This window comes from Egretta garzetta, unplaced genomic scaffold (genome assembly GCF_000687185.1).
Source record: "Egretta garzetta isolate BGI_Z169 unplaced genomic scaffold, ASM68718v1 scaffold539, whole genome shotgun sequence".
NCBI lineage: Eukaryota > Metazoa > Chordata > Aves > Pelecaniformes > Ardeidae > Egretta > Egretta garzetta.
This window is the reverse complement of record NW_009260760.1, coordinates 1,826,177-1,851,968: the sequence shown is the minus strand read 5'-3', so window position 1 is coordinate 1,851,968 and position 25,792 is coordinate 1,826,177. Positions and strand designations below refer to the sequence as shown.

Here is a 25,792-nt window from a genome sequence, read left to right as displayed (position 1 = left end):
GAAAGTCAGGTAGTAATGAGATAAAAAAATGACTTTATGATGTGTTCCTGCTCTTCCATGGAAACTTATGTTTTAAACATATGTGTCAGTAAGACAGATTTCTTTAAACCAGTAAGAAAACCAAACATTAGCAGTGATCAGAATATATATTTCTCTAGACTTGAAGAACATTTAACATTGTTCCATATAAAACATCAGGCTTAATAGATACCTATGGGGATAAAATTGGAGAACCTCAAGTGGAGAAATGAATGGGGTGCACCAAAGATCAGGATTAAGAAGAAAAGAGTTTTATTCCCTTTAGTCTATCCCTCTCTTTCTGGGTTGATTTGTTTGGTTGGTTGGTTGGTTTCAGTTGTAGGAAGGGAGAGGAAGAGGCTGCATTGTGATCTGGCCTGAACCCTTACCATGGAATAGGCCATTAGATTGCCCTGAATGAATTCCTGCTTCCAAATCAGCAGTGATGGCTGAGTTTTGGAACATATTAAAAAAAAAATAAAAATTCCAGTCTTAATCTGAAAATGTTGTCTTACACCCCTACAAGCACCTGTTGTAATCCTCAGTGTATTTTATCAGTGTTTAATTATCTTTACCTTTATAAATCTATGCCTTATTTCTAACCTGCGTATATTTACCTCTTCTTTTTGTCCTTCTAGATTTTGTTATACCGTTGAGAAGAATTCTAATGATAAATTCCTTTCCCCAATGTAGTGGTTCAGTGACCCTTCAATCTTCTCTTTGACAAACTAAATAGATTGACCTCTATAAATCTTTTATTAGTAGTGATGTTTTTCAGTCTTGTCATCATGCTCATGGTTCTCTCTTGAACCCATTTGTGAATGTCTTTGAAATGTTGGCAGCAGAACTGGACACAGTGATTTAGTGCAGTTGCAGAGGTAATACAGCTTCCCTATTCCTTCTTGGTATTTCCCAGATTATATATAAACCATTAACTATATTATCCTGTGCAGCTGTGATCCACTGTGACACTTAGTGTTTATCAAGCTAATTGCTTCCAAGAATAAAATTGCATCCTGTTTTTTCTTCCTGGATGTGACCTTCCATTTAGCACCCCAAAAAATAGGGTCAGTGGAAGCTCTGACTAATCTGCCCGTTTTGTGTCTCCCCTCTCCATTCTCTGTGACCTGATCAAACTCCATCAATTGCAGTCTTTTATTTGCTCCCATAAGTACATTGCATTTATATTGAGACAGCAATGATTTTTTGTGGCATCCTCCCTACAAGCATTTGATGATACGCTGTTCAAAATTCAAGCCTGATAAAATAGTCATTTCTTAATTTACTCTGAATCAAAATTTTACTTGTTAAGTTTGAAACATATAGCAAAAATATAATGTTTGTGAGATAGTAGAAGTAAAAAAAGAAGAGAAACAAGAGATAGATTCGTAAAAGAAGGGTAATAAACTGCAGCCAGACATGGATTTCAAGGGCCACAAGCACCTTTTAGGCTCCTGTGCTTTGGAAGATTAGTACCATTTTTCTGAAAACATTTTGTAGCCGTTTTAGAAGGGAATTTGGGTTCTTTGCTTTAGATCACTGTCCAGTTGAAGCTCTAATTAAAAAGCAATTTAAGAGTCTTTAGGCTTCTAATCTATTTTCCTCTGTCCGAGGTGCCCAGTGGTAAACAAAACATTCATTACTAAAATAAGGAAAAAAGAAATAGTTTCTTTTTTTTTAAAGAGCTTTTTGAAAACTGTGAGGGGTTTTTGCATGAAAAAAATCAGGATACATGAAACTTTTTTTTTTATTCTTTAAAGCATTTCCTCAGTTTTGATTAACATTTTCAATCTCTTTATGGATTTTTTTTTCCCAAGAATTGAAAAATTTGATTCTTTGAAAAAATTTTGATGGAAACCAAAATCCCCCAGTAATGTTTTCCTTTTAAAAAAGGGGTGAAAGGATGGAATAGTGTATGTTGGGTTTTTAGTTTGTTTGTTTTTAAAAGGTGTTCTAGACTTATATTAGTCTAGAAAGGATGACAACATCTAGAAAGTATGACAACATCCACCAGTGACTTTTTCCTGTTTAATGCCTAACTGGTATATATTGCATATTTGTATTTGTATATTTATAAATACGTATACACAGTTAACCCTCTACTCACAGCAATCTGTTACAAATGCATACAACACAGGTCGATATGCTGCCTCTGTAGTATGCAAAAAATTTCCGTGTCATGTAAATCAATCGTATTCTATTACTGTGATAGCCTGAGGAACATGGAGCAACAAAGACATCCTAATGAAAATCCTAGGGTCACTTCAGCTATTGAGGAAATCCTCAGAGAATGCAAGTGAGTTGAGGGCTTGTTTTGAAATTATCATCTAAATTGGAGGTTTGGACATACTGGAACTCCGCTAATTACAGTGTATGCTTTGGGGCTTCTGAAAGGGCAGAAAACTCTGCTTAATTGTGTAGGCAAGCAGAAAATAGGAAAGGCAGATGTTGTACTGACCTCTTCTTGTCTGAATCTGATTATCTGTTTTTTGACCTCATCCATCTATTTGATGAAGTCTGTCATAATTGTGTATTTTACAGACATATATGCCCATGCAAGTTATTTTTTAAAATACTAGTTTTTACTTTTTATATTATTGAGCCATCCTTGGACTAGCCATTCAGGAAAAAAAAAAAACAAAAACCAAACCATACCTCAGTGTTAAAGAAATCATACCAGGTGTAAAGTGTTGGGAGGCACTATGTTCTGTTAAGGACGACATGAAAATAACAGTGTCTCAGTGATGCTTGCTGATACTGCAATTTCCTGTGGAATACGTTTAAGATGTAGAGACTATGTACAGAAGTAGAGCTTCTTAAAAGCAAAAAACCCACAAGGTTTCCCCCCCTCCAAAAAAAACCAAAATCCAAACCCAACCCCAAACTGCACCACCTCTTAACCCAATTAAAGCCCACTGCATTTAATAAACTTAGTCACCATTTTGAGAAACACCATGTTAATTAATTTTAATTTCTTTGATAATTCTTCCAACAAATGCTTGTTGTGGGAGGTTGTCAAATGTAGGGCTGTAAAACGTGACTGCTATGAAATATGTTTGGGTTTTTTAAAATTTTTTTCATTACTTTTGCTGCATTATTGACTATTAGTCAAAGAGAAGTGGTAGCCTAATTAAGAATAGTGATACAGGTTTAGAATTTGCTCTTATTGACATAAACATTGTGTCTTAGCCAATTATTATCTAATCTTCAAAGAGTTTACAGGAAATCGCATGTGTAAAATGAGTAAGTACTGCTTTTGTCTATATGAAATAAGGCAAAACAGCAAGGCTTTGGTTTTTTTATAAATTGAGTTTAGTGGTTGCATTGCTACAATGTATTTCTAGTTATATATTTAGCTAAATTAGCAAACAAAGTAATTGATGAGGTGAAGGAGATGAGTGCCCATATCTAACCACGCAGTAAGCCTTGAGAGTGAACACAAGATCTTGGAGTTTTGGTGGAGGTCAGCATTGGAGTGGCTGTAGGAGGGGAGGCTGAGTGCGTGCCCCAGCCAGCCCGCAGTGGAGAGGCTGCTGGTCAGCACCATGGTCTCACGCAGGTCATCATCACTGCTGCACTTGGTCAGTGCAATTTGCAATTTCCATGAACACAGAATGATACAGGTTGTAAAAGACCTTTAAGATCATCGTGTCCATCTGTAAACCACTGCCAAGTCCAGCACTAAGCCATGTGGCACCTGAGTGCCACATCTAGATGTCTTTTAAATACCCCCAGGGATGGGGACTCAACCACTTCCCTGGGCAGCCCGTTCCAATGCTTGATAACCCTTTTGGTGAAGAAATTTTTCCTAATATCCAATCTAAACCTCCCCTGGTGCAGCTTGAGGCCATTTCCTCTTGTCCTATCACTTACTACTTGTGAAGAGAGATTGACACCCACCTTGCTGTAACCTTCTTTCTAGTAGTTTCAGGTAGAAAAATTTCTTCACTGAAATGGTTATTAAGCATTGGAACAGGCTGCCCAGGGAACTGGTTGAGTTACCATCCCTGGAGGTATTTAAAAGATGGGTAGATGTGGCACTCAGGTGCCACATGGTTTATTGCTGGGCTTGGCAGGGGTTTATGGCTGAACTCAATGATCTTAAAGATCTTTTCCAACCTACGTGATTCTATGCTCATGGAAATTGCAAATTGCGCTGACCAAGTGCAGCAGTTTGATCTGTATCAGAGCTTCTCTCTAGGGGTAATGCTGGACTTGACTTATTTTCTACCTACAGCCAGGTTCTAGATCCTCCTGAATATGGGATAAAGAGTGATTTGTGGCAGTATTTAGGCACTGTATGTATTGCTGTATATAGTATCAGATTGAGAATTTGTATATGCCACTGTTGTTATGAATGCCTGCATTTAGACATGTACGTTTGTTATCCAAACATTGAATATGCAGCTTTTAAAATACTTGAAAGGGGCAACAGTAACACAGTCATATGAACTCTAATATCTTCTACCTTAAAAAGCACTTAGTGCTAGGAAGATTTCCCAGTTTTCCTGTAGCAGCTCATTTATTCCTGCTCCTAAATAATGGGACCTGAAAATCATCAATGGTCCCCTTAGATCAACAGTGTTGTTTTGGTATCTATCTAGGATTTAAAATTCACTGCTTGGAGGCCTAGGACATGTGAGTTTTGATGACTACTCTAAATATTAGCCCTGAAAGTTATTATTGGAGCAATTGTGCTATTAAAACTGTACTAGAAAAATGTGGGAAATTGATTTTCCTGATGGGAATTACTGATTTTGAATTAAAAAAGAAAAGGTTGCTCAATTTTTTTCCCTATTGTCAACATGCCAAAAGCAATCAATAATTTTCCTGAATCTGGAGTTGGCCCTTTATTATTTGACAGGACCTGCAAATAAATTTTAAAATGCATTGATTAAAGCCATTTCCTATGAAGCTGATGTTTTGCTAGAATGATGTGGCTGGTTCTCAAATGGTGACTGTAAAGGGGTTGGTTCACTCGTTTTTCTAAAAAAAAAAAAAAAAAAAAAAAAAAAAAAAAAGACAAAATAAAAAAAAGACAAATTGCTTATTTCCCATAAGTGGTCTATTAAATCACCACAGCATTGCCACTGCACTGAGATGTTTTATTTCCATTATATTCTTGTGTTTGCAACATTCATGTACTGTGGTTATGATTTCCCTGTGTGGAAGGTCAGCAGTAAAGGGAGACACCGGCAGTCGCATATTCCTCGTAATGTGAGAACAAAGGATGGTCTCTGCCGAGTGCTCGAATATAGAATGGCCGTGTTATACAGCTGCGGAGCACCACAGAAAACCTCTTCCCTCCCACATGAAAAATAGCCCCGTATTGATAGATCAGTCTGAAGATACTTTGCTTGAAATAATGCCAGTGGCAGTTGCATATTTTTGGTTCATTTATGTCTAGAGGCTCAGTTCTGCACCCTAAATTGTCTTTTCATGTTACTCCAATACTGCACAAGATACTAAACAGTCTGTAAAGCATTCTGGGCATTCGGGTAGAAAAGACTGAATCAGAGTGAGAAATAACATCTAAGAGAGAAATCTGTTATTTGAATCCAGACTTCATCTGGAGTTACCCATAGAGAGCTTCTTTTATCTGTTATATGACATGCAGGTTTATTTATAACTCTAGATTTATGCAAGTCATGTATTTGTATGTTTTTGTCACTTCTACTAATAGCTCTTTCACAAACCACACTGCAGTTGGTGCCATTGCCCAGGCTCAGTGGAACACCTTCAGATTTTGGGAGAGGACAGAGCTTCCCTAACCAGTATCAATGGACTTGCAGTACGGTGGCGGCTCATAAAGCGAGATAGCTGCAATATCCATACCTCTGATATTGCTAAGATTCATTTTCACAGGATGCTTTTCTCCTCTGTGTCACCCATTTATTTTGTGTGGTTTATACGGCTTGTGTTTCCCCAGTCTCTGCCCAGTTTGCTCCTCGTGTATTGTCTCATTTCACTCCTTGGGTATGTGTCTCACTCGGACCTTTTAAACCTACGAACTTTTTTTTCCAATAAAAATAGCCTTTCTCCATTTCATTCCTTCCCTTTTTCTTTTTTTAAATTTTTATTTTTAATTTTAGCCAGTAACATAAAAATATTCATTTTAAAAATGAAATTTCAAATAATGACAGTCTGTGTAACTCCAGATACAATATGTTGTTTGCTCAGTGAATAAAACTAAGACTAATGAATTCTTATATGAAGAGTCAGTGTTGTCTTCAGTATTTTTATACAGCTGAATAGTCCAGTCTACAGAATTCCCAGGAAATACTTTTAGGACATGTTAAATCAAACATATTACTGTAATGTGGGATAGAAGGTGAAGAGAAATCAGTAAGTAGCTCTCAGTGCTTCCTTGTCTTTCAAACTATTTAGTGGAATATCAATATAAGAAATAATCACACTACATCATGGTACTGGGTTGGTCATGTATTTTGATGCATCTGAAATAATTTTGTTTCAGATGATAGAAGGCAGGACTTCTGGGTTAACATAATATCTAGTGTAAAAAACAGTGGTTTCTGATATGAGAAATAAAGCATGTAATTTTCCTTTATTTATTTATTTTGACAGAAAGAGACTGAAAGAGACAGTAGCCCTTGGTGGATGGAAATGAAATGAAGAATGACTTTGTTTTTTAAGACCTATTTAATACTTGATTTAAGACACCAGGAAAAAAAACCCCAAACAACCCATGACACTACTGAACTGAGAATAAATGAGGAAAAAGCAACTGTGTAGTAAAATATGATCAAATCTGAGATTGAAGTAGAGAAAGAATGGGGAATCCCTAGGTTTCCTCTTCTTTTCTTTCAGGATTAGACAAGCTGTAACAGTTGATATCAAGCACAAAAATGTTATTGGGAAAACCCCACCTCGAATTCAAAGGCTAGCTTAAAAAATAAAAAATAGTATGGGTGAACTGCAAGAATGTGGTGGAATAGTTCTCATTTATAAAAAGCATTCAATACCAAATGTTTAAGAAAGAATAAATTATTTCTTAACTACTCTTTAGCATATTTCTTAAATAATTTCTTATTGTAGTTTCTGTACAGTAATTTTGTATTCCTTTATGAATAGGATTAGATATAGATGTTTTGCCTCATCTGGAGGATGTTACTATCATGGCACATGGTATTTTTTTGTTACCCATCAGAGTTTTAAGAGACTTTGCTGCCTGTTCCGCTTACAAGACTTGCTTTCTCCTTGACTTTGGGCAGAGCATTTTACCTTCCTATACCCGTCACCTTATATAAAAAATATGTAGATAACTTAGAATAGAATGTCCTGAAGAACCAGTAAATATTTTTTTTATGATTACTAAATTGCAAATGATGTTTTAAATCCAAAATAGTTAAAATGCCAGCGAGAAAAGTTGGAAGACAAAACTCTTGTGATGACCTAAATCTTCCTGTAGTGTCTGGTTTTCATGTTCCGGGAAGCCTGTCTCTTCTTATATGCTGGAAGCAGTAAATATATTTGCTGCATTGGGAACTCATGGCAAAGCAGCTTTGAGGCAAGCCAATGCACGGTCACATTTGATGGGTCAAATTGACTTATGGTCCTAAACTGACAGGTGGCTTTGAGCAGTTCATGAGGGATTTAGTTGGTGTGGTGCAAAATGCACCCTACAGGTCAACGATATTTGGATAAGCAGCAATTAATAACGAATGGCCAATACTGTTATGCTTGTTTATGCCAGATAATGCCATTCTTTTGGAGTTGTCCAACTGAAATAATTTAATATACTTTCAGGTTGAAGACATATTTGCGGTGAAATAAAGAGATGATAAAATTGGCTTCATACAATGAGATGTTTTGGTCTTTGTCAGGAAAGAGGTTTTTAAAATAGTTTTAGATTTTTCTATTATTTTCTAGAAATATTCTACCATGGTATATGGCTTGCTTTTGTTTCCGCTAGAAGTCAATAGCAAAATTGCCAGTGACTGATGCAAAAAGCCCATGAAAAATGTCTTGAAAGCATTGGTTTCATTTTGGTGAATTGAATTTGTTGGCCAAAAAATAAGTTTTATAATTGTTTGCTTCAATCTTAGTTACAGAGAGCCTGGTGTCTCTTTACATCAATTTCACTACATTTATTCCTTCTAATGCGCTCTAAAAAAGATGTATTACCCAACCTTTAAGCCAAAATTGGAAGATACACTCTTAGCAATATAGAGAAACAGAATCCAAATTCAGTATGCAAGAACAAGAACAAAAAGCTCAATGCTGGCTCTTGCTAGTTTGCATTAATTTTTTTTGTTGTGCTTACAGTGCTTATTTTCTGAAATATCCCACTTACCTTTTTTTGACCTTTAACTCTGAGCTGTTTCTCTGTCAGAAATTTGTAGGTATAAGTAATAGCAATTTTGCACTGAAGTTACTGTTGCTGTTAAATAGGGTGAGAAGAAATGTTTGCTTGCTGTAGTGTGAAGGGGGATGATTTAGTTTTATATATCTTTTTTTGGGAGACTGCTATCAATAAATCAGTGTGGTTTGAGCAAGTTGTTGGTTAGGTTCAGCTCTTAACGCTTTGGTAATGCCACAGAACCACTGTGGAGTTTGGCTCAGGTGTAAGCCACTGTTCTATTTTTTTAAAATAGTTTTCAAAAGAAAAAAGCCCAGACTTCACAGGCTCTCAAACCTGGCAACTATTTACAGAACTGTTTTTCTTGTGCACCGCTTGCTAGCATTGTGTTTGCTTCTTATAACAGCACCTACACTCCCGAGAGCCTTAAAAACACACTTGAAGTGCCAGATCACTGTCCTCCTGTGCCAACACTAAATATAGATTTTTCCAGATGAGTCAACTGAGTGAAGATCAGATGTTTTAAAAAAGGGTTTGATTTTCATTTGCCTGAAGGCTGCTCTGCTACAAAATTTTCGCTGATCTCATAGCTGAAACTGACTGAAAATTTTTCCATGTAGCTACTAAATAACTCAACTGTTCTGCACACCTTTGTGAACTAGGATTATAATTTTTGTGTTCTAGTTTTTGTAACTTGATTTTTGATTTATATGAAAATTGCATAGACTTGAGACCTCACTCCTGGGACACCTCCTTGGCTAAAATTTGCCTAATTCATTTCTAGGGTATGAAAATGCTGTTAAACCAGATCAGCAGTCCCTGGTATGCTAGGAGAGAAGGAAAAGCCAATGTCTGGGTGAAGCTTCATTATGGTTTGTCTCTGAAGTTCTGAAACTAATGTGCTGTGCAGCTTTTTTCATTCTTCCTGCAACCTCTGTCTTGTAGCTGGCTCTAGCAACTCCAGAACCACGCATCTTCTTAGGCTTCTTCTAACAAAAACTTGTCATCCTGAAAAGAATGGAGAATTTATCAAGATGTTCAGGCTACGTGGGCAGCTTTTGCTGGTGGAACAGCTGTGTCCTCCCAGTTGTGCCATTGGGATGCTCTGTGGATATTACGCAGGATCTGTAATTCTGTGGGAGACTCCTTGATGGGGAGTCAAGATATAGATGAGATTCATACTTGCAAAAGTGCTGGTAACTAATAAAGTGAAGTCATTCCACTTTCTGTAGTACAGCAAGCAGAAAAGGTGTCTGTCGCTTATGAGTCACCACAGATCTCAGCTCCGGCAGGAAGGTGTTTGTTAGGGTGCAGTATTTGGAAGCTGGTGGCTGCAAGGTACAATATAATTAATTATTTAGCTGCCTTTGTATGACTATCTGGGTTCAGGATGATATTCTTGCATGGGTATTTGACGTGAATGGAGAAGCTAGAGCTGTCTTCAGTATGTCATAATTCCTTGAGCCTGCAGTCATGCCTGAGTGTTAGTTAATATATTTTTGTCCTGATCTCATTTAAAATGGTGCAGGACAGCACCTTTCTCCACATTCATCTAAAGCTAGCTGTGCTGTGCTGACCCTTGGTGTGCTGTCATCGCAGTCTATGTGGAAGTGGGGCACTATTTCAAAATTAGAGAGAGGGTGGTGAAGATAGATGCTAGCTTCAAGCAGATGACATCATTCAGGGAACGATTTTATTTAAGGTTTATGGAAGATCAGACACAGTACCTATCAGCTGAAGCAAGATCAAAGTAATCTGTTAAGCACTGAGACCTGTAACTCCGTTCCTGAACTGTCATGATGTACTGGTGATGTGCTTCCAACATTTTGGTAGTGTTTAGCTGTTTAGTGACACAAATATCCCCTGTGCTGCTCTAAGTAACTATTTTTCTGTTCTTGGATGGAATTGAAAGGTTTGGGTAGAGAGAAGTAAGTGAGAGAAAGCATCTAATACTTGCAGTGGCTGAGTAAACAGGAAAGAGAATGGCCCCTGTAGCTGTGGTGGGTTAGCCCTGGCCAGCAGCCAAATGCCTACCCAGCCACTCACTCCCCCTCTGCATCAGTAGCAAGGGGGTAGAAAATAGGACAAGAAAGCTCATGGGTCAAGAAAAAGATAGGGAGACTGCCGATCAATTACTGTTGTGGGCAAAAATCAACTTAAGGAACATTAATTTATTGCCAGCTAAATAGCCTTGGGTAGTGAGAACTGAAAGACATTAAAACAACACCTCTCCTCCCATTTTTCCGAGGTTCAACTTCACTCTTTGAAAGAGGGACATGCTTTTAAAAAACAACTTGGAGACTCCTTAATCTAACTGCAGGATTTTTAGGAAGTACTGATTATAACAAGGTGTTTGGTGGCATTTGTGTTGTACGGGAAGTCCTACAGAGTTACTTGATAATGTTGTGATACTATGCAAGATGGGATAACAACCCCTTGCCAAGGATTTGTAAACTTTGCCTGAGAATTGCTGTAAATTCCTTAAGCCTTTCCGTAGGGATTTTTGAAATAAGGTAATACTACTTTCTTCTTCTGTGAGAATGCAGAACAATGTATTTGTGTTTGTACTGGGTAATTATTAGGAAGGAAAGTAAAAAACTGGGAGATCTGTTGGATTATATAGTGACTGTCAACAGATTTATTTGCTGCAGAGCTACTTTGGAGCAAGGGTGTATTCATTCACTCTTTGTCTCACACTTTTCTTTATTAAGGTGCAGTTCAGCTGAGATTGAATTCCTCTTTGGCTGTCCATCAACTGTGAAACAGAAGAATGCAGAAGACTATCCCTTGCCTTTTTGTACATGAGTGATAAGAGCACAAGATCATTACTACAAGTTTGCTGCAAAGATGAGTTCAGAGGAGAAGAGTATATCTCCAGCTCATAAAACATCCACTCCATCACATAGAAGTGCCTCCTCTTCATCATCGTCTCAGAGGGACAGGAGGCAGGTAAGGAAAATACCTAGATGTTTGTAACATCTGGTGAAATGATTCATTTATTCCTGTAATGTGGCTGTTTGTTCTGACCAGCTCTAAATTCCCCTTCTTATAGCACTGGATGATATCACTATAGCCAAGAACTGTTGATTTTTTTAATTATTTTTTTCCCCACTTTCTAAAGTGGTTTGAAAAAGATTCAAAAGCAACATGAGCACTATATGTAGTGCTAGAGCAGAAAGGTTATAATCACGTGGACAAGTAGGAAACATGCTCTGAAGTCTTTTGGGAAGTGGTTTCTTTGGCAGCATGGACCTACAGTTGCTTCAGGTTGATTCGTGTTGATTCATTGATTCTGCAAATATCTCTTTTTGTAAATCTAACTACAGAGATGTATTATCTTTTTACAAGATGATAGTGGAATTCAATTTAAATATAATCTTGTTCATCCTTTATGGAAGCACCTAATGTTTTAACTATTATTTGGTTTACTACAAATTTACACTGATTGTCCCATGTCATATAGTACTAGTCCATTATGGTAGACTTCCATTTTCAAGAAACCCTTGTCTATGTGAATGGAATACCTCTTTTCCCCAGGATCCCTTTGAGATGAGGGTTATATTAGTTCCCCTCAAAACAACTTAGGTATTCCTGTGTTTTTTTGAGGGCCGGCTGTACAGTTTGGCCCCAGCATTACTGGGAGCACTTTAGAAAGTATCAGAGCTACCCTCTAGATTTCAGATAGGTTGTTACACGTATATTTACAGATGCAAAGGTTCATACTGAAAATTTGATTGGAACAGAAACATACTTTAAAACTTTGATCCATGGAAACCTTGAACGCTAAATCAGCTTCTGAGTTAGTTTAACATCATTGTGTTTAGAAAAGAAATGTATAAAATCTAAGAATGTAACAACTTTATAATTTAAAATATTGTGAAAATATTTTCATTGATGCAATACTGGCTTCTTTTCAGCTTGACAAGGAAAAGAGGCAGGAAAAGGACTTATTTAATTGTTTGCTGTGGTATCCATTTCCTTGAATGACTGTAGCTTAAGAACATTTTCCCAGCTACGTGTATGCCAGCTGTGACACTGTGTTCTCAGCTGCTGCTGTAGTAGGTTTTTTTCCCTTACCTGACTTATAAAAATTGAGAATTTTGATGAAAACTGTAACATTTACAGCTTTCAATGTAAATAGTCTCACCATAGGGTATGTTCAAAATGTTAAACCAGGAGAAGAATTCTGATGTGTATTTGATAACAGGCAGGAAACATGTCTGGAATTTTTTTAATAATTTCCATTGCATTTCAGTGAAGCCAAAAATGATGTTCTCACAGGTGATAAATATTTTCCCTTTCATGCTGCACAGAATTTGGGATAGCTGTACTCTGTTAAGTCCTGGTTAGCGTACGATTTCCTCTTAATTTTTCATTAGTTCATCTGGAGCAAGAATTTTGACATCTTTTGTTTAAAGCATCAGTATCTTTTATCTCCCACATTTAAACCCAAAGAAGGTGAATGCAAGACTTGTAGGAGCTGCTGAACTCAGCTAACAGCATATCCTCTACGTTCTCTTTGTAATTAGGTAGTTTGGTATGATCATGCAAGTGACAATGAAAAAAATTACCTTTGGGGAATGCATTCTACCGTAAATCTAATGGCTACCATATTTGTTACTATAGCAACGGGGTAGAGCAAAGTATACCTGTCATCATAATGAAATGGATGCTTTAACTTTAAGCCCATATTTGGTCACTGAAACGTGAAGCGTGATTTTAAAATAATGCTGAAGAGGTCAATGGTGTGATGCATCCAGAGCTCTCTTGGATCCAATAATGTCTGATGATGCTTAACAAGTATATTTAGGCATGTAAATGTGGACTGGAAAGGCTACTGCTAGGCATTCATTTTTTTTTGCCTCAGCGCTTTCAGTTTTAAAGGCAGAGAAATATCCAGGAGAATGAATGGATGGGCAATTTATTCTGCAGTAAAACCGAGCTACAGCGCGCAACACAGTGTGAGGTGCGATGGTACTATATCCAGGGAAATACACACACGAATGTTTCCTTTGTGCATGTAGACACAGTAAATCACCTAGCTTCATCATACCATTTACTCTAACGATTGTGTTTCTAATTTCTTTTCTTGCTTGTGGCATTATTTGTATATGTTTCGGTTTTCACAGGCTTTCCCCCAAATGCAGTGATAGCTAGGGGGTAGGGGATTTTAGTTCGGAGGCTGTTGGGTTTTACTTTGAAAAGGCTTGAAAATTCTGTCTTGCAGCCTCTTTGGACTCTTCGTAGCAGCTGGGAGAGGAGCACCCTTCCTGAAGGGGTAATATGTATGGATATGGAAAGTGATGTGACTGGATGAAGTGTCAACGTAGCTTTTGTTGTCATGTGTGAGGATAACACTTGATAATTTCTAGATGGTTAATGACTGAAGTCTTCTCATCTTATAATTCTTGTCAAAGTCATACCAGCAATTATGGAACAGTTTCCCAATAAATTATGGTGCGGGAGGCTGAATGAGTGTGAACATGACTATGATAAATCATTTCAGGGAGAGTAGAAAATGTCATGCTGTATATAATGCTGGCATTTTAATGTAGCTTTCTTATTTGTGCAAGATATTCTCACCTAAGAGAATTAGCAGTCAGCAAAAGCTGCCAATTTGCAGGCTCCATGACTAAGTAACTGATAAATGAACTGACTACTGAAGCCAGCAATAGCCAAAAAACTGAGTTCAGATTTTCGTCTTCATAGGAAATTTAGTGTCATTCATTTTCATCAAAATTGTGGTTAATTTGGACTATTAGGTAGAATAAGGCCCAGGACCAACCTGTTTTGTTTAACCCCTGTGCTGACCAGGGTGGCAGGGCAGTTGTGGTGTCCTCGATAAGGAATAGTTTAGCATGGGGCAGCAGCGGTTTTTCCTACTGTGGAGCTGTTGCAGAGCATAGAAGCCCTGTCATTTCCACTGTCAGGGGATCTCCCTAAGAAAGCTAAGAGTCCCCATACAAAGGTGAGCATAAAAGCTGCAGTTCGGACAGCCTTTTTTTGTGGGCCATGCTGGAAAGGGAGATCCTCACTTTTCATCCCTTGTGAAACCTGGAAAAGGTTGTCATGTTCTGCTGCACAGCAAAAAGGAGGACAACTAACACTGTTTTTAGAAAGTATAGCTGAATATGAGAAAATCATATGTTATGTATTCAGTTTGATGGGTATAAGTTCTTTATAAATATTCCATATTTTATTTATTGACCAAGTATGCAAGTCATACTGCAGACTGCAATACATTATACATTCACTGCAATGCATGGGCAGTAATCTTGTGCTGAGGAGGCAGAAAGAAGTAAATACATTATAGGGTTAACAGTGTGCAGTGTGATAAATTGGGGCCTGACCCCAGGCTATTAAACAAGAGGGAGTGATGCAGGAGAAATAATAATGAAATTGTGAACAAAGGGAAGATTTTGACTTTACTGACCAGCATCTAAAGGGCACATGATACATGATGTGAAGTGGATTTAGCAATGTCTGCTATTTTAAATGCGAGGATTTCTGTTTTAATATCTCAATTTTCTTTTTGGTCTTTCAGGGGGGAAGGATGATCAGCTGTTAGCTCTTGCTCTGTTTCTCTTTGTCAGATCGCTGTTTCAACAAATCCTTGGTTCTTTTCCCACACAGCAAACGCAAAAGGAGAAAAGCTTTTAGTTTTATTGCATTTAGCCTTGCGTGGTCACCTTTCTACTGGGAGAGCTTTCATATTTCAGACGACTATTGTCTTTCAGCCATATGTAAAGAGTGCAAGATAGGGGCTTTGGAAGAAAAAAAAGATTTTCCAGAGCAGCAATCATCTGCTTTTCAGATTTTAATGTGTTGTTGTTTTTCTTTCTTTTTTTTTTTTTTCCACCTGTGAGAGCAATATCGACTAATAAGAAAAGGGGTGTACTCAAAGGATGCAGAAAGAGATGGGTTTGAACTGAAGATGTTTACCTGGCCTTGAAATTCAGGAGCAGAGTGCAGTTGCAAAGTTAAGGCTCTGGTATTGCCTAGAGGTCTGTGCTGGAAGATTCCTAGTTAGCTTTTTATAAACATTATATTTTAATTGCCCTGAAAGCGATATTTGCTAAGGTGGGTGTCACCATTTTGTAGACAGAAAGGCTTTAAAGATGATGGAAGTATCGAATCATCTGTCTGCAGCAACCTTAACCAAACCTTAGTTTATGGAGTAACTGGAAGACTATAAAAGTTATTGCAGTAGGTGAATCTGGAGGTGAAATGTATGGTACCTGGAAAAAAGGACTAATAATCGTGAATTGGATATAGGGATGCAGCAGAAGTCTAGGCCTCACAGTGCTATGCGCTGAATTAAGCACGTAATAAAAGGCAATCGCTAGCATAAAGTGCTGATTAGATGAGGCAGACGTAGATTGGGAGCAGAAAGAGAGGTGACTTGTCTGTTGTCTCTTTCATCAACTAATGCTAAAGCATAATGACAAGAGATGTGCATAACAGGAAAATACCAAGGGCTCTATGTCAGATCTAGAGTTTCATGCTTTCCACTAACATTAAGAAGAGTAAAAGCAGAATTATGAAGCGAAGTCTCCTGGCTAAGAAAACTGCCATCAAGTTTTTCCCAGGAGATAATGAGCTGCAAAATTTTCATAAATGTACAGCAGGGGCCATTGGGTTCTGTGGAGCTGGGTTCACAGGGGCAATCTGGATGCCACAGCAAGTGGGTGGCGCAGGAGGGGGGAGCAAGAAGTGCCAGGAGTGGAGTGCTCAGCTGTGCAGCAGAGAAAGCAAATGGTACTCGATTTAGAGAGTGAAACTCTTGGTTGGTAAATGAATAGGTGAAAGAAGTGAGACGGGGAGAGAGGACTGGGTGAACCAAATACTTTGTGAAGTTCTAGGACATGAAACTAAGAAGCAAGAATGGGTTTGTAGGGAGAACAACAACTGGCTGAAAAAGTAAGGGTAGAGTAGGGAGAAGGAAAGCAAGGGGAGAGGTGTTTGTTTTGTGACCAGGAGTATCTGGGAGAGCTGTTTGATGTTTAGAAGGGGGCGAAAAAAAACCCCAGTTGCAAACAATCTTTTGTTCTAACTGCTTGATGTTTAGGAATATCTTTTTGTGTGGTTGTGCTAAGCAATAGCATATTCAATTTTATCTGTCCCAGCGATGTAGTATTTGAGACTGAAGCTACTTAATGCAAAATGCTGGGGCTTAAGATGAGAGACCTGCTGTTGCTAGGGCTTTGGCTTCCATTGCTGCTAGACCTTTCCTGGCAGCTCAAGGGGAAGTAGCAGAGCGGTGCCAATGGGAAGGGTCACGGCAGGAGCAGCTGTGGTGGCAGCAGCTATGGGATCGCAGCCGGTCATGCTTGTCCTGTGGTAGGCTAGGTTGGCAGGGTGAGTTCCATCATATACACAGATCCATCTTGCCTGGAAATTAAGGTCCTTTGGCAGAGTCTCTCTCTTTTCATTGTCCTGTTTCATTTAAGCATTTTTGGTGCTTTTTCTGGGAGACTGAGAACAGTTAGATGTGTGAGAGGTTGTGAAGGGATAGGAGGGAGTGTTCATGCTCATGTAGTTTATTTTTTTGGTTTTAATATATCGACATGCCTCAAACTCAACTTTCTGATTGTTTATGACCAGTTACGATCAGCAAGACAGTATCAAGGATGTTTTTGTGGCTTCAGTATAGATTTCTGCCTCATAAAAAAAGACAATATAATCGATTGGCATTTTTACTGTGCCTGCCTATCTGTCCAGTGTGCCTCAGACAGCATTGCTCATACAAGAGTGCAATACAGTATAATGTAATATTTTTCATGTGGAAGAGAATTCTGAGCACATTTATTTCCTTTCTTTATTCTTAAATTGAGCAGCAACCTACATGCTTGCTCACTGCTGTCAGCCTGATGTGACATCTGGGAAAAATTATTGGTGGTTACCTGTAAATTTCACTTGTTCCTGTCTCTCTGTGACTTTAAAAGAAAGGAAAGCAGGGATAGACATTTGTCTAGTAGGTGTGGTACAGACCTGAGAACATGGAGCCTTGTTCCTAGCTTTGCTCTGTAGCAAAGCATAGACTTTTAAGAGCATTTTTACTTCTCAGTAGTTTGTGAGAATTATTTCAATAATAATTATTAATCTCTCCGAGAGTTTCAAACTGAAGATGCTACTAAATGCCAAGTTATTACAGTGATGTAATTCTCTTTTGCTCTGTTTCCTAATTACCTCTCTTCACATAATACCATCGAAGCAGCATTAGAGCAGGAAGTGTTAAATAAGTACTTTAAAAGCAACAACTCACTGGAGCCAGCAAATGTTCTGAGGGAGCCAAAGAATGAAATGGCAAAACTGTTAACAAAACCATGCAATTATTCTTTAAATTGGTTAGCGGCTGCGACTCTACAACATTTTTTTTTTTCTGTGCCTTTATAATAGAGTCTGAAAATGTTCCTTAGGTTCAGGAGGTAGTAGGTCTTCAGTATCTAAAAAAATGTTTGGAACAATGTAACTTCTGAAGCTTTGGAACACCCATGTGAATGTTAGATTAAGTGCAATGCCATAGCCCTTGTCTTAAATGAAACAATAAATCTCAGGCCTGTTAGATTCCTTTTTCATCACTCAAATGGATAACCGTGAACTCCTTGAGGAGTGAACGTCTACATGTGGCACAATCAGACCTTCAGAAGAAGATAAAGGCTTTCAAAGTGAAGCTCTCTGGACTACAGATTTGTCCTGGGATGGGGTAGGAACCTGTGTAAGTGAGACTTGGAGCTAACTGGTACAGATTGACCCCAGGGGTAAGGCAGGCGCCCCCCCAGGCACCGATGCCAATGGGTGCATTGAAAGTCTGGGGAACAGGGCTGCTGGCACATGTTAGCAGCAATACAGGCCCAGGAGCCCAGGACAGGCTGGATGCATGAGGCTCTCTTTCTGTATGCTCTGAAGCCAGCCTTCAGCCATACAGCAGATGCCCCTCATCTTGTGCCTGTATTTCTGCCTAGAAGTTACACGGTACATACATGGCAACCAGAAGAAGTACATCTGGGTGCATGTACACTGGGTGGGCCCTCTCCAATCAATAGATGCTTGGATCATGAGTGCCCCTGCCTTTGGTAATATCTGCAGTGGTTTGGAGACAAGATCTCCCAGAGTACAGTCCTGGAGAATAATAGAGGGAGATGCTGCCTCTTTCTAAGACAGACTTGGCCTTAAAGGTGTTGAAGAAATAAAATGGGCTGGAGCAGTCAAGGAGAGACAGATAGCCTGGTCTATAAGGCAAGCCAGCACAATGTCTGAAAGACCAGTGAGGGCAAAAAAAGGCTGGGCAGGAGACTTGGTTTGGTTCTTGACAGTGATAGCATGCATGCCAGGGTGTCCCACGGGGCCATGTATATGTTCTCTGAGCTTCATGAGCATTGCTGAGTTATTTTGCCTCTAGGAGTGCTTTACAGACTGCATGGAGAATGCTGAAGTTCAGGTATGTGCTATGAAGAAAGATTTATTTTTTTAAACTGTGTCAGTTTGATTAGAAATGGTGTGTGTAGCTACCCTCTATTACAAAACCTGGGAAATTGCTCACATAAAAGCTTAATTACCCGTGCAAATTATGACAGGTAATTTAAAGTGGTGTTTTCAGAACACGGTCACTCTTGAATTCCTCCTGTCTTGTTTTTCCCCTCTACCATGCATGCACGTCCATACCTACATGAGCATTTCTTGCTTTCCTTGAGAATGAAAACAAAAAGGTTAGCTTGTACGTTTTAAAAAAAAAAAAAGCATATTCATACAATTCAGGTGTCCTCCAACATTGATTGATATTATCATAATATGCACTCCTTTTCTTACTGCAACTTGATCCAAAATGGGCTGTCTGGGCTCAGTGAGGAATGAATTCACATGAATTCAGAGGGAAGAAGTGCAACTCTTCTGCAGTGCCATTTAGGATTTCTGAGAAACAAAAGGGGGAGAAGAAAGAGAAGCATGAGTTTATTTTCATTTCCTCAGTGGAGAGGAAAGACACAAAAGTGAGGAGAGGAGGGAGGGTGATAGCAGGTATGATATGAAGGCTTCTGTTTTCAAGACACTCATGCATCATTGGGATTATCCACATTCAAGACATACGCATGTATTAGGCAGAATAAATGTGTGCTAGGTAAAGCTATTTGCTGTTCTGACGCCTCTTTTTTTCCTGTTTTTATTAAATACTTTATCTTGGAATGGGAAATGAAGCTGTTACATCCAAACTCTTTTTTTTTTCCCCAGTAAAATAAGATTTGATGTAAAAAAAAACAAAACAAAACAACCTGATTAAAAATTTTCCAACCCCCTTTTTTCCTAGCTCCTGTATTTTTGTTACTGCATATATTAAAGTTTAAAGGATATTGAGAAAGTCTAAGTAGGTAGCTTACACCTGGATGTGAAAGAGAGCCCCAGGAAGAAAGGGCCTTCTTTTTCTGAACGTACACACTTTTTTAGGTGAATGTCAAACTTTTTGGCCTACAATTTGTGTTACCTTAGATCGCCCTGCAACCATTTATTAAAGTGAAAACTGCATATATTTTCTGAAGATGGCTATTCAACATGTCTAGAATGCTTTCGTTAGTTAACAAATTAACATATCAAGGAATGGTTTTCTTTTGTGTATGTGATTTTATTTTCCCTCCTTTTTTTTTTTTAACTATATCAGCACTAATAAAATAGTTAGCCGGAGACTATTTAGCGAAACATCAATCCTTTTAATTGTGATTATTCAATAGTCATAAAAAAGCTGTGTATCATTAGCGAACATTTGAATTCCCTCTGTCAGATATTGTGAATTTATCTGTTTGCTCCGCTTGAGAAAAGCATGTCAAAATCTAAAATGCAAAAGGAGAAGATTGTCATTAAAGAATCAGGCTGCAACGTGGTAGTCGTTCCAAACCGTCGCTCTGGCAAAGAGAAAATTGCTGTTACAATGATAGCTCTTTTCTGCTTTATCCAGTTGTGCTAATGCTTCTCTCCCAAGAAGCTCTTCAGAGGAGCAAGAGCTTATTTCTCTTCAGGGTTTGTCAAAAAGTGTCTTGAAAAGCAAAGGCTTCTTTGCTTCCAGAGCCTAAAGCATTGACGTGAAGTGCTACGTACAATACAAAGCTGGCATTCCAGAAAGGGCTGACAGAGAGCTCCTGAGTTAACAAATCCTTGACATTTCTGTAACACAAGAAGTGTTTATGTTGCATATCCCAGGAAAGAAGTAGAGACATACATACCTCTGTGTTATTAATATGCTACAGAACTGCTGCTTAGATATACTTGTCTTTCAGTAAAAAGGTTACAAAGAGAAAATGTTGCTCTTAAGCACATTTCTGTACAAGAGGAGCATGGGCTACAAGAAGAAGAAGAAAAGATTAACTACATGTGCTGTTCATAAAGTATTGTTAAGTTCCTTTGTCTGTTGGTTGATAGCCAAGATTATTGGAAACAGCTATGGAGCAGTGTCAGTAGGAGAGACCAAGAGGATGAGAATAGGACTGTGGTTGCTTTATACAAATTAAAAATAATGTGCTAGAAGAAAGGACAAATAAGTTGATGGAGACATGGTTGGTTTGCTTTGTGTTCACCCTTCTCTCACAATGATATTCAAGACTCTGTCTTTATTCCTCAGCAGAAGAAAAGCCAGACCTGACTGAGAAACAGCCTAAGATAAAAGCAAGTTTCAAGGTTATTCCCTTTGCAAATAAGACTGCAGGTTAACTCAGCATATATCACAGCTTTGTTTGAAAGGCAGTAAAAACTGCTATGTCTGCACCTGTGTCTACCTTATTACAGCTGCTGTATTTCAGATAAGTGGAGAATACTATGTTTTTAGTTGAGAGAAAGCAATTAAGCATTGTACTTCATACTAAAGGGAATTCAAATAAGAACATGGGTCTGTGTGGGGGTAGCTAGGCTGCAGAAAGAATGCCAGTGAACAGCAGATAATAAAAGATGCACCAGTTAGTCCTTTGGATTGAAAAAAACCCCACAAAAAAAACCCAGAGAGAAAAGCTCTGTTTTGAATTACTGTTGTAGAACAGCGTATGTGTAAGGCCCCGTGGTTATGGGCGTTGAAGAGTGCTGAATGCTGTGAGCAAACAAACTGACCCACCAAATCTTTGTCACTAATGAACTGTTAGTCGCATGTTGTGCACGTTTCTGAACTAAAGAGAGTCTGTGTCCAATGTGAGTGATAAATTCCTCACTGGCTTGTCTTTTTCTTGGAAATGAATAAATTACGAGGTAGAGAGAACTCATTGCATTAAATATAATTCACTCCATTTAGTAATTAAGCAGCGAAGCAGAAAGGGGAGGCATCAGTGCCAGACTTGTCCTTCACTGGATTTCCTATTTCTACTTACCCAGTATCTCTTGTCTTTCCTTGCCTTCCCTTTGAAAACAGTTGAATGTCTTCTCTTTTAATGGGAAATCAAATTCAGTTAAGAAACGTTAAGGTCTTCAGCCTCTGGCCTGATGGGGACCAGGTGCTCCACATGCTAGTATTTGTTCTGGTGGATGAGGTAAATGGGTCACTGAACTCTTAACTGAGAAACGAAGTTGGCAAGATATATAGAAAGATATTGTGAAATATGTTTTCCATTCTTGCCCTCCCGAGAAGAGGAGAATAGGAAACATCATATTGTTATTCTCTCCATCAGCTTCCTTCTCCCTCATGTGTCTTTGGGGAGCAGGATGGAAAAAATGCAGAGCAGAATCAGCATTTGTGTTCCTGGTGTGTAGGCTTGTTAGGGGCATTTGGGGGCAAATGTGTGCTCACATATATAATGTATGTTGTGAATAATCTCAAAGCTGAAGGAAGGATGATGGTTAGGACTAAGATTTAGCAATGGAATTACAGAGCAGTTTCAATTACACTTGTAATCTTGTTGACTTAATTTCCAAGAGCACACAGAATTTGATGGTGCTGGCGTTTTTCTCCAGGCCAAGACAGCTATAGCACACAAGTAATCCTGAAGCATGAGGGGAGTCTGGAATGGAGCAACACAGAGGCTGATTTTCTCTGCCTGTGTTCTTGGGATGAGAGGAGTGAGAGTACTGGGTTGACTGATACGCCTGGATGAATGTATTATTCATTTTTCTGTTTGGTTATAAACAAAACCCAGAAGCCGTATTGATCTGCCTCTTTCTTCCTTTTCTTCTCTTCAGGTTTTTGTAACTTTTTCCTTTACCAACTCTGTTTTTCTTGTTAAAACAAAACAAAAAAACCCCCATGATAATAACTTCAAGATCTAAATAATTTTTATTTCTGTGATGCTAAATAACTAAACTCCTGCATTATAAAAATAGCTGCTTTTCAAAACATCAAATAACTGTGTAATTTCTAGCTGTAATTTTGCAGAAAAATAACATGCATTAATGGAAAACATTTTGCACCAAGTAATGTCTCTTAATGTTATGCTAGAGACATGTCACAAATTTAAAGTGATTTTGTGTCAGTGTAATGGTGGTCATGACAGAAAAGAATTGGAAAGCAGACGCTTACAGACAACAAGGCAACGCTTATTGAAGTAAGGAATGTAAAGAAGGCAATTTTATTTTAAAAGTGTTCATTTTCTTATTTCCAAAGACATAGCTGAATAAGTCCAGCATTCATTAAAGTGCTGTTAGCTAATAATGTATTTCTCAACTGAAGTGGAACTGTAATGACTGAGGGCTGATTAAAAAAAAAAAAAAAGGGCGCAAAACCTCCTTGCCTTAAAATCATGTGATTGGAAATGTCACTGGAAATCTGGCAAGCCTGGGGCTGTTGGGTTACTCCACTCTAAATATTGTAGAAAATGAAATTGCAGTTATGTAACAACAAACTGCACGGGCTGCTACATAGGAGACCTTCAGAACATCTGTGTTGGGCATGGCTCCATCTCAAGATGGAGGGATTCCTGCCTGCCAAACAAAACTGGCAAGAAAGTTGGGAATCGTCCTGATTATGCTAATCAAGTGACATTTTAATCTTCCTTGGAGGAGCAGATTTAGCTTTTCTTCTGTATTGTTTAAATGTGATCCTGCACGTGTAAGTAGCATTTCATCTATTCCATGAGAAAACCTTATAGTTTATCATTAGTAACTTTGCGGTGCTCAGCTCAAACAAGCATATTAAATTATGTGACATGTAACGTAGGAACTTGTGCTAAATAAATACAAACATTTTTCTCATCCAATTAGTTATAGACATTGTAACAAGACTGGCCTTTCTTTGATAAAGCAGAGGATTTCAAAGCTAAACAAAGGTTTTCCTGGCTGGCCCAGGGGAATGTGGCAGGTAGCATAATACTGCTTCTTTTTCACAGTCTTCACTGTAAAATTAAATTAAAAGTAACTGAAAGTAAATGCCGATTATTGTTGCGTAGTGGCAGGGATGCCTATTAATCTCCACTGACAACAGAGACAATCCTGATATTTTCCTATTCTCATTCACAGTTGCAAATTGAAAGAGAACAATTAAATAGTTTTATTTCATGCCAAAGAGATACTACTGACATGTGGTGGTAGAATTCTTACCAAATAATAACATGAGATGTAGCAAAATTTCAACAGAGAATGAAATGCAAATGCAAGCAGGCAGAACGTGGTTATTTTCTCCTGAGGCAAAAATGCTTTTTCTTTTACAAAATATGAGTGAAACATTTCTGGAAAATGGGACTACATTTTTAGATATCTTTCAAGAATAGCGTTTTTTTCAGGACTAGTTGTGACATTATGCATTTTGGTTTTGTACTGTGCTTTGAAGATATAAAATTTTATAGTATTGTCATCTGTAAAAACAGCTGTAATGGTTTTAAGATCACTGTGTTCCATAAATGTTCACTGGGAAGCCCATCAGCTGAGACCCAGTAACTGAGCTTGTGAAAACCTGTGATCTATTAAAAGCACTCGTGTAATGAGTTACTTCACCTCAGTTGAGAAGCCAGTAACAAAATGCTAAGGTGTAGTAATGAATATATTAGAAGCGGTAATACCATATGTGCAATGGTTTGCATCAGACGTGAATGTAGGACAGTGCCGAGTGCGTGGCGGGTATACTCAGTGTCTTGTAGCTTAGCAGAGAACGTAATAGGTCTGGCTAGGAGCGCTTTGCATACCTGCGTGAGAACTACATTACTTGTCTTTCCTGGCTTTTTTTAGTTCCCAGTCATTTCTAGGCTGAACAGAGTAATTAGTTTAAAAACCAATAATAAAAAAAGAAAGAGAGGAAGGAAAGTGAAGTGTAGTGCCTCAGAAGACAAATTATTTGTGCAGGTATGTGATGCAGGGGTAGCGCTTCGTATGTTTTGAGCCATGGTGCTGATATTTATATAAGGAGTATAATGATCACTCATTCATTACTTAATATGTATTTTTAAAAGTAACATTGAATGATAAGTTGTTATCTTGAATTACCTGTTTTTCTTTTTTTTTTTTTTTTTTTTTTTTTTTAGAGTGTTCATATTTTGGAGCGGAAGGCTTCTTCGGGCAGCACAGACCCTTCTTTAAGCAAGCAGTTCCTTGAAAGCGACCCTGTCTCTCTATCCAAGGTAAACTGTAATGGGTGTAATCTGGGTCATGAGTTTCTCTCTGTAGTTACAAAGGGTCTGGACTAACAACCGTGTTACTGTTTTGTGTGATTCTACCATTGAGTATATCGTCAGCCTGCCCTGGAGCTTCCTATTCCCCAGCTGAGGTGTCAGAGGGGCCAGTAATCTTTAGGAGATGTTATACTGACAAAATTAAGGATTTGGATGGTGGTGGTGGTCTGGTTCTTTTTTGCCCATGGATGGCCCCCAGGAACAAGTTTTGCAATCTCAGAGTATGGGGCTAGAAGGGACTTCAAGAAATGACCCAGTCCAATCCTCTTATTAAGGTAGAGCAAATCATATCCAAGCCCCAAAGTGCAGCAAATCATTAATGATATTAATTTAAAAAATATGTCCTAATGTTGTTCTTTGTGGGTAGTTTCTTAAAGTTTGAAATCTAAGGTCTCTTGTTGGGACCTCCTTTCCTGAGGCAGAGAAATGGATAGAACTGTAGGGATAACACCACCAGTTCGTGAAAGGTGCAGCCTTGTGTGTGGTGCTTTGCAGTCAACTTCCTCCTGGCTGAATTCCTCAGATTTGGAATAACTGATTCCATTTAAGTCTAATTCCACATAAAGAAGGCTTAATTTTTGGTACTTCATATAAAAAAGTAAGATTGTTACTGAAAAGTTGAAGAAGCTATGATGGAATATTTGGTGGAAAAGAAAAACCTGAAATTAAATGTCTGTAAGTTCTGAAACAGAACTGGTAAAACAAATTCAAAAGGAAACATTCTGTTCATGCAGGGAAAATGAAATGGTTCGTTCAGTTTATTTGGAAAAGAAATACTTTGCAGTCCAAAAGACTTACTTAAGAAAGCTGTTGGTAGTGGCTCCCTTACTCCCAATACCTGGGGCATACTGCATCTGTCCCGGGCTGTTGTGTGGTGTTTTGTGCTTGTGTTCCC

General features: G+C 38.3%; 1 protein-coding gene across 1 annotated transcript in view; it reads left to right on the top strand.

The window, feature by feature from the left end:
* Positions 1-11,185: 11,185 nt before the first annotated feature.
* The window catches only part of OSBPL6 (oxysterol binding protein like 6), a 50,536-nt gene continuing 35,929 nt past the window's right edge, over positions 11,186-25,792 (top strand). Inside the window, exons 1-2 of the mRNA XM_009646035.2 lie at positions 11,186-11,287; positions 24,751-24,846. Coding sequence (XP_009644330.1) covers positions 11,186-11,287; positions 24,751-24,846 — 198 coding nt within the window. The remainder of the gene's footprint in view (positions 11,288-24,750; positions 24,847-25,792) is intronic.